Source organism: Gekko japonicus, unplaced genomic scaffold (assembly GCF_001447785.1).
Source record: "Gekko japonicus isolate JY-2015 unplaced genomic scaffold, Gekko_japonicus_V1.1 scaffold6188, whole genome shotgun sequence".
Taxonomy (NCBI): domain Eukaryota; kingdom Metazoa; phylum Chordata; class Lepidosauria; order Squamata; family Gekkonidae; genus Gekko; species Gekko japonicus.
The window spans coordinates 19,189-28,849 of NW_015162150.1; the positions used below are offsets into that span (position 1 = coordinate 19,189).

Consider the following 9,661-nt stretch of genomic DNA (forward strand, 5'->3'; position numbering starts at 1 on the left):
GGTGTCTCTCCATTGGGGTGGGGGGGAGGGAGCTTTCTGGGAGTTGGGGGTGTGTTTGGAGTGACATTGCAATGTGATGCCCCTGCCATGATGATGTCCTTTCTGTATGATGTCTTCATGCTGGAGACATCATTCCAGGTTATGGCAGTTGTGGGCAGGGCTTCCCCCACTGGCAAGCTGGCTGCCGGCGGGCAGAAGCCCAAAACATCAGGGGATTCCCCACGCCCACCTGGGAGCTGGCAACCCTAATTGTGGAAATTCAAATAAAATCTGGTATCTGAAATGACTGATTGCTGTATTCAGAAAGTATGAACTACTAACTGAGAAATCAGTATCTGCTCATATCTGCATGTTCTTTCCAATGGCATTTCCTGGTGGCTGTGGGGCAGGGCTTGAGTGCCTTCCATGTGGCCGGATAATGACTGGCTGCCAGGAGCTTGTGTCTGGTGGGTGGGGCTTGGGAGAAGGCGGACCCGAGAATTGCAGTCTGCTCTCCCCCTGTTTAACGCCTCGGCCCAAATTCATTCTTGCAGTTCTCTGAGAACAGCCCTCCTTCTCTCTGTCCCTCCATCGTTTCTAAGATTGTATCACATTATTCATAATCTGTTCATCATGATGATGACTGTTACTTTACTTCTGCATTGCAATTATTTGGAACACGTTTTGTATTAGATGAATAGTTTTGTTAAGAAATAATAACATTTATATCAAAATAATCATATTTTAAAAGAAATTAAATTTGGTGTTTTTTTGCTGCTGCTTCTTTCTCCTCCTCCTCCAAACCAAATCATAAAGAAGCAGCATTTTTGGTCAGGCCAGACAGGGGAATTGGTTTGATGCTGACTGCAGGGCTTTAAAAAAGGAAATCTGTTATAGATTTTGCAATTAAAATTACACAACAATGAAGGTATATTTCATTGGATATTGTTGCTGAAACATGAATTCAGATCTGTTATTAAAAACAAGAAAAGAGCTGCTTGAGCCATTACCTGGAAGTGTTTGATTTGGGCCTCCAAGCAGGATGGTAGGAAGCCCCAAAAGATACCAGCTATGGAACTGGTGATCAAACAATGAAGTCAGCAAGAAGAGGAAGGGCCACACCAATGAATCGAAGGAATGAAGGGAATAAATTTCATTCATCCTATGTATCCCAATGTGTTTCATTCAGCTCTTCCTCAGGGGGATCTGCATCATTTCAAAGTGTTGGTGTTATTCCCAATCAGCTGAAATGTGTTGGGGTACATAGAATGAATAAAATTTATTGCCACAGCAACACTGTTCTATTTTCTTCATTCTTTGGGATCAAGCAAGGAACAAAGGTCTGAGGATGGATGGAGGGAGTTTAGTGATTTCTGCAATGGAGGAAAGAGCTAGCTACAAAGATGGGAAAGGGATCTGAAGATGTCAGACATAGCAAAGGTTTGGAAGCAGAACCAAATACAAAGTTAAAGGGACTTATAGCTTCAGAGGGTTGAAACATTTGGAAGTGACTAGACATCAAGGAGGGATTGTATAATTGCCCCAATGCTATGCAAAGTTTGAGATCCACAGCAGGCATGGATCAAAGGTAAAGCTTGTTGCTTCCTGTTGGTGTATTTCAATTTTTCTTGAAGGCAGACAGATGCACACTTAGGGGGGAAATGAAAGTCCAAAAAAGGGCCATGCTGGGTAGGATCACTGGGGAAGGCAGGATAACTTAGAAAGCTGGATGAAGTTACCTGAGCAAGGGGATTGCTTGGATTGGGCTGGTTGAACAAAGGTTGAGCAGCAGCAGTTGACATTCCCTGGAAAACTGATGGAGTTACAGGAGAAGCTAATAATACGAAGAAAGTTATGGGGTCCAGGAACTTTGAAGGATTCATGGCCAAGTATCTGAGGGATCTCTGAAGACTTTAGAGAAATGGCCCTTAATTACAGAGCTCCTTGGAGCATTCCAGCAGCTGTGCCATTCCTGTTTTGTGTGTCTAGAAAATTTCTTACCATTTGCAGTGCCCACCCAAATGCTGATATCAAACTGGATATCAACTGGGATATTTTATCCAGGCCTTTGGGAGCCACTCCAGAGGATCTTTCACAGTGAGATGTACAGAGCTATGGAGCAGACTTCCTTGCATGTAACAGTTTAAGAAGATAACTTCAAATGAAGAAACAAATAGACCTAAGTTTCTTATTCTGACTGTTCATGGTATGGAGGTATAGCAGCTTTCTTGCTAATCTACCAATTGTTCATTCTTCTCTTATGCATATAGTAAGAATAATCAATTGATTTCTTTGGGGTTGTAAAAAAGGAATAAACAAGAATGCTTCAGGAAAGTTCCAGGAATGCAAAATATGCATTGTGCATTTGGAAATGGGGAATTCAAAGGAAAACAGTTTTCAATCTGTTTGGGACTCACAAAATCATTTATTTCCAATGGGGGGGTCTAATAACTTCTTATGCAACCATTGATACAATCTGAACATCTGGTGATATAACAAAGCACTAAATGTTACAGTATAAAGGATGAGTAAAACCCACATTGAAAAGTCAGTTAAAATTTGAGAAAGGGCTAAACTCAAACACCTGGGGAATGATTTGGGGCACATGAAATACAAATAGAACAGACAATTAACAAGCTTTTGCAAGCCCAGCTGTGATTGTCCTAGTTGGTTCCCAGACTAAGTAGATAGGCTACATTTAGTAAAGATTGTACAAAGGAAAGAAATACTCCAAAAGAAATCATAGACCTCATGCTCTAAATACCGCTAATTCCAATAGAATATATCCTTGGGATTTATTCATAAGATTTAATTATTTCTTTTTATTAGCTGTCCTTTTGTGTTCAGCTCCGGTTTGAGTAGAATGATGTAGCATTTTGGGGAAAAGATGCATCCCAGTAGCCCAGCACTGGAGGTTAAGATGCAGAAGATCTCCACAGCCACCATGGATTTCCCCATGGTGCTCAAGTAGGTTGGAATGAAGGACACCCAAACACTGCAAAAGACCAACATGCTGAAGGTGATAAACTTGGTTTCATTGAAACTGTCGGGCAACTTCCTGGCTACAAAAGCCACGGTGAAGCTGATGATGGCCAGAAAGCCTAGAAAGCTTAGTACACAGTAAAACATAATGACTGACCCTTCATTACACTCCAGCACAATTTTCTTTGTCATTGAATGCATATCAAAATCTGGGAAGGGGGGAGATATTGCCAACCACACAGTACAAATAGTAGCTTGTAAAAGGGAACATGAACAGACAATGGAATTTGACACCTTTTTTCCTATCCATCTTCTCAGTCTGGACCCTGGCTTTGTGGCCATGAAAGCCAGAACCACAATTACTGTTTTGGCCAACACACAAGAAACAGCCACCGAGAAGATGATGCCAAAAGTTGTTTGTCGAAGGAGACAGGTCACCTTCTCAGGCTGGCCAATGAACAGCAAAACACAGAGGAAGGAGAGCAGGAGGAAGATGAGGAGAGTATAGGTGAGGTCCTGGTTGTTGGCTTTGACTAAGGGAGTGTCTCGGTACTTAATAAAGATCTTGAGCACCAAAGCTGTGATGAAAGAGAAGGAAAGAGCAAGAGTAGCCAAGCAGATCCCCAGAGGTTCTTCATAAGACAAGAAGGTAATATCTTTTGGCAGGCATAAATTCTGGTCTTTGTTTGGATACTGACCTTCAGGACACTGAGAACATTCATTTAAATCTGAAAAGCAAAGCATCCTTTTTGTACGTGCATGTTCTCGGCAGAGTTCATTGAAATGTGCAAGGATCTTCAGAGTGCTGCTCAGCTGAAGTCAGACAGCTAAGCATTCTACCTATGCCTTTAATAATACACTGAAAAATTAATGCTCAGTGGTGCCACCAAAGTATACAAGATTTCCTCAGATGGTGGCAAAGTGCTTTCCCCCCTAACTCAATGTATTACAAATTACATTGTCTCCTCCAGAATTTCTAGATATGCTGAACTTCTTCCTTCCCCTTGCCCCCAGTCAACTCTGGTATCATTTTTTTAAAAAGACTATGATGCAAAAATACATGTATCATCATGAAAAAAACCGGTGATGGAAAGAAGTAATAACACGTATATGGTTGTAGGAATTTAAGTAACATATTCATACTATTAAGGGCATTAAGCCATGTCATAACCCCCTCAAGAGAAAGCTAACAACCAAACACTCAGAAATGAATCCAGTTCTGATAGTGTACATTAGATGGGATAACCTCATTCTCAGTTAGATACAGCTAGATAACTTCGAAGATTCATATCCTCACAGGAGTGGGTGTCTAAACTGTCAGCAAGCTTTCCCATAACAAATTGTGTCCATAGTTTATTGAACCATAGTTCCATCGTTTGTGCTTTCTTAATTTTCCATTTGGAAGCAATGGCTAACTTTGCTGCCACCTTGTAGAGTAGAAATCGTAGCCTTCTTACCCTTTCTCATGGAGAAGTCTGACCAGAGTTCTTGTAGGACTAGATCTAAGCTAGGGGGGATGACCTGACCTGCTATTCTACCAATCCTAGCTAAGATGTCTTCCCAAGAATCTCTGGATGAGAGGGCAGTCCCACCATTAATGTCGAAATGTGCCAGCTTGGCCACATCCCTTCCAACACAACGGGCTGATACCCTAGTTTATCTTGTGTAGCCTGGAGAGAGTGTAGTACCACGTGGTCTACATCTTAAAAGCTTGGAGATGAATATTAAAAAAATTTGAGGAATGAGCACCCAAGTTCCAAACTTCGTGCCATTCCATAAGTAGTGTTCCGTACCCATGTTCAGTTCTCATTTCTCCTGTGCAAGTGTCCGGCCTTCTGTGATGACCTTTCTGAGAATAATACAAATAGAAGATAAGAGGCCTCTCAAGCCCCTATCATAATTCTTGAAAATAGTCTCAAAATCAGAAAACAGGACAAGGAGGAGCCTTTTCCTTTCAGAGTTTCTATCCTACCTCTGACCTGGAAATATCTAAACCATTGAATGATAATGTTCCCTTTAACCTCCGCCATATCTCTTTTCATTATTTTCCCATTGCAAACCCAGTCTATGGGACATGATAACCCAGCAGGGAGCCATTCCTTAATGACGGACTTGAATGGCATTGAATAGCAACCCTCCATTATGGAGAGTGAAAAAAGACGAAGTCTTTTTTCATGCAGTCCCAAACCTGCAAAGAGCAGTTATGAATCACCTGGGTCAGTCTGAGTGCTGGTTGAAGCCAGCAAAGTTCCTGCAGGAAGAATAGGGCCAAAAAAGCTTGTTCTATAGATATCAATTTCTCAGGGGTTTTCACTTTGAAGTATCCTTATGACATGAACTAAATTAGCCGTGTAATAACACCCTTTAAGATCGGGGAGACCCCTGACTCCATCAGATGAAGCCCTACAGAAGGTGCTCTATAAAGGGGACTCTGGGTTTCCTATTAGACCCCAGAAGGTGGGTGAGGGGCTTTTGCCATCCCTTCAATGTCAGAACTGTGAGGTTTACTGGAAGAGTCTGAAATAAAAATATAAACTTTGGTAGCAAAATGTTTTTAACCAATGGAGCCTATCTGACCATGACAGTCTTAATTTGTTCCACCCTGTCATCTGTGTGCAGATTTCCTTGTATATTTTGTCAGAATATTATCAAATCAGTAATTTAAAATCTTAGGGTATAAAAACCCATAGAAGATGCCATATTTTATCTACCCAGAAAAAAAATTAAAAAGAGATTTTAAATTGGAGACAGTAGACGGTTTCAAGTTAAGAGGGTATACCTTGACTTGCTCTGATTTATTGCTAAGTTCGCGATCTGGCCAAAAGCCTGAACGTTAGAGTGCACGGCCTGTAGGGAGTCCTCTGGTTTTGTGAGATATAGGAACAAATCATTAGCATAGAGGAAGATTTTTTGTTCCACATGATCAGTCTCTACCATGGTGATGTTTGAATCCTTTCTAATTCCACCAGGGGTTCTATTGTTAAAGCAAAAAGCAGCGGGGATAATGGACATCCCTGCGTGGTACCCCTATTGATAGAAAAGAGGTCCGAGGTGATGCCATTGGCTCTGACTGATGCCATTGAAGAGGAATATAGAGTCTTAATTGCCGTCCTGAAAGCCTCTCCAAAACCCATTTTTGAAAGCACGGAGATTTAGGTATTCTTTTTAAAGAGCATTTGCATATCTGTGCATCTTTCCCTTTGCATTAAAAACCACAGAATTGAGAAGAAATGCATTCAACATTAAGAATCATAGGCATCCATTCTAAGAACACTTTCCTGAAAGTAAGCACACTTGAATAAAATGGGACTTGCTTTTTAGTAGACTTATCTTGGATTGCCCCAATAGTCTATATAAAAAGGTAAAGGTTCCCTTGCTCGAAAGCCAGTCGAGTCCAACTCTAGGGTTGCGGTGCTCATCTCCGTTTCAAATCCGAAGAGCCAACGCTGTCCGAAGACGTTTCCATGGTCATGTGGCCGGCATGACTAAACACCAAGGCACACTGAAGTGGTACGTATTTATCTACTTGTAATTTCTTGCTTTCGAACTGCTAGGTTGGCAGGAGCTGGAACTAGAGACGGGAGCTCACTCCGTCATGCGGCACCCGGGTCTCAAACGGCTGAACTAATGACCTTCCATAGCCTGCAGTTCAGCGTCTTAACCACTTGAGCCACCACAGCTCCACCCAAGAGTCTATATACACATGTCCATATTGAATTACACTCAATATATCTGATACTGAAATCTCTTACCTTTTTCATTTGAAATCTTTCCTGCTGGACATGCAAGGCAATCATAACAGCAAAAAGGCTGCCCTTCCTTCTTTGTCCTGCTATAACCAGCATGACAATCTTCATTGCAAACAGAAAGAGGTTGCACCTAGCCCAAATAGAAGAGAAATGTATTTGGCATGGCATGATGGCAGCTGGGCTGGACGGGATGTATAGAGTGCCTCTGGTGGCTGGCCCGGGGAACAGGCAACTGTGGAAGAGAGTTGTTTCTCTTCCCTTTGGGGGGGGAGCTTGGAACTTCAAGGCGGCTACTGGATGGTTCTCCAACGTGAGAAGTGGCGGGTCATCTACATCTACACCCCTGGTAGTTGGGGGAGGCAGCAGCGGTATCTTCTTTCATTTGGCAACAGTTTGAGTGTTTGTGGCTGGGTGTGTTTTATGATCTGTCTGCTGGTAGGATGATGAGTGAGTGCTGTATGAGTGATGGCGGTGGCTGTTGGTTTTTTAGTCCAGGGACTTACAATGTTTAGGTAATTAAATTCTCTGGTATGACCTGTTAGGTCAGGAAATACTGTTTTAGTATTCTGTTTATTAGCACTCAGAGTGTTTTTTAGCAGCAGTAGGTTAAGATAAGGTTAACCTGTTGCCTCGGGAGTGGTTCTTGCTGCTCTCTGTCATCCAATCCTCTGGCGGCCTGAAGCATTGCAGAGGCCATCAGGGCAATAGATGTCTGGTCAGCAAATTCCAGTGCTCTTGAGACGGGGGAAGTGCGGTGGGCCTAGGTGGGGTTCTAAGGGAAGGACGCAGCGAAACAGAACGGCTCGGCGCCCTTCCAGCCAACAGCCCATCCCAATGGTGGCTGGCAGTGGGGCCAGGATGAAGAACCCCCCTTTGTCACTGGTGCTGTTTAACACCAGGTCTATTAGTAACAAAACTACAACTGGACTTTGTACAAGAACAATGTGTTGACCTGGCGTGTGTGACCGAGATCTGGGTGCGGGAGGGCAATACAGTAGCTCTCGCCCAGCTTGCCCCACCTGGGTTTTCAGTCCTCCACCAGTCATGGACTCGGGGGCGAGGGGGAGGAGTGGCTATTTTCATTCGGGAGGCTTGCTCCCTCAAAGCGCTACTGTCGGTGATGATCGAGGGCGTGGAGTGTGTTGGCGTGATGCTGGAGGCTGAGGAGAGTTTGGCAATCTGGCTGGTGTACCGACCACCTAACGCACCGGCCAGTAGCCTGCCATCCCTGCTGGAGACCGTATCAGGCTGGGCGCTGGAGCACCCTAGGCTGGTTGTCTTGGGTAATTTCAACGTCCAAGCTGAGGACGCGGCCTCCAGCCGGGCTACGGACCTGGTGTTGACCATGGCAACGCTGGGACTCTCTCAACTTGTCTCAGCTCCCATGCATCGGGCCAGTCACATGCTTGACTTGATCTTCGCGGTGGGGGTGAAGGTGGACCGGATCACTACAGAGGTAGTGCCATGGTTGGACCACCAGGCACTGAAGGCCCATCTGAAGGTTCCACCCCGACCCTGTTTAGGCAGCGAGCAGATTTATGCTCGCCCGTGGTGCCAAATGGACCCTTTGCGGCTCCAGATGGTCCTGTGGGATCTGAGGCCCCCTGGCGGCTCGTTGGATGAGCTGGTGGAGGACTGGCAAGTCCAGCTCTCCTCGGCCATCGACGAGATCACTCCCAGGTGCCCTCTCCACACTTGTGCTAGGCGAGCACCTTGGTATACCCAAGAGCTGCATGAGCTGAAGCGAGAACTGAGATGGCTAGAGAGACAGTGGCGTCAAGCTTGCAACGAAGCATCTAGAGCATCTTATAGGACGTTTATGAAAGCCTATGAGATGGCAGCCAAAGCCGCACAGAGAGATTTCTATGCGGCCACGATTGCATCTGCTAGCTCACGCCCGGCCCAATTATTTAGTACAATTCAGGCTTTGACAGCTCTGCCACAGGGCAGACAAAATGCTAGGGAATTGGATATCGGCTGTGAGGCATTTACGAGCTATTTTGCAGATAAAGTCTCAGTGCTCCGCCGCAATCTCCTCGCCACAATTGAAACAGTGAGCAAACTTGAGGCCCCTTGCACGTCTTTGGTGCCGGGTCTAGAGTGTTTTGACCAACTCAGTCTGGAGGAAGCTGAGAGATTGCTCGTATCTGTGCATCCAACCACATGTGACCTTGATCCATGCCCCTCTTGGCTCATTAAAGCGGGCCGCGAGGGGTTTCGAGGTGCCCTGCGGGAGATTATCAACATGTCCCTTGCAGAGGGACAGTTCCCTGGGGCACTCAAGGAAGCAATGGTCAACCCTCTCTTGAAAAAGCCATCTTTAGACCCGACCGAATTGGCTATCGGCCGGTGTCTAATTTGCCCTATTTGGGCAAACTCATTGAGAGGGCAGTGGCGTTATAGCTACAGAGCTTTCTGGAGGATGCTTCCGTCCTTGATCCCTACCAGTCCAGCTTTCGCCCGGGTCATGGGACGGAGACGGTGTTGGTCGCCTTGACTGACGATCTCCGTAGGGATCCTGATCAGGGTGGTGTGGCAGCACTGGTGTTGGTAGATCTGTCGGCCGCGTTCGACACGGTTGACCACCAGCTGTTGACCCACCGCCTCGCCGACACGGGGATTCAGGGGCTTGCCCTTCAATGGTTTGCCTCTTTTCTCCAAGGTTGGGGACAAAGGGTGGCAATAGGGGACCAGCAGTCCCAGAGACATCCCCTTGAGTGTGGGGTGCCTCAGGGGGCTGTGTTGTCCCAGATGTTGTTTAACATCTACATGCGCCCCCTTGCCCAGATTGCCCGGAGCTGTGGGCTTGGGTGTCATCAATATGCCAATGACTCCCAGCTCTATCTGATGCTAGGCGACCGGTCGGACTCTGCCCTGGATGACCTACATCGGGCGTTACAGGCTGTGGCTGGATGGCTCAGACTGAGCCGGTTGAAAATAACCCAGCAAAG

General features: G+C 45.5%; 1 protein-coding gene across 1 annotated transcript in view; it reads right to left on the minus strand.

Moving 5' to 3' along the window:
- Positions 1 to 9,661, minus strand: part of LOC107105676 (vomeronasal type-2 receptor 26-like) — a 26,756-nt gene that overhangs the window by 14,987 nt on the left and 2,108 nt on the right. Inside the window, exons 2-3 of the mRNA XM_015405673.1 lie at positions 3,342 to 3,539; positions 2,990 to 3,170 (exon numbers count right to left, since the gene is read on the minus strand). Coding sequence (XP_015261159.1) covers positions 2,990 to 3,170; positions 3,342 to 3,539 — 379 coding nt within the window. The remainder of the gene's footprint in view (positions 1 to 2,989; positions 3,171 to 3,341; positions 3,540 to 9,661) is intronic.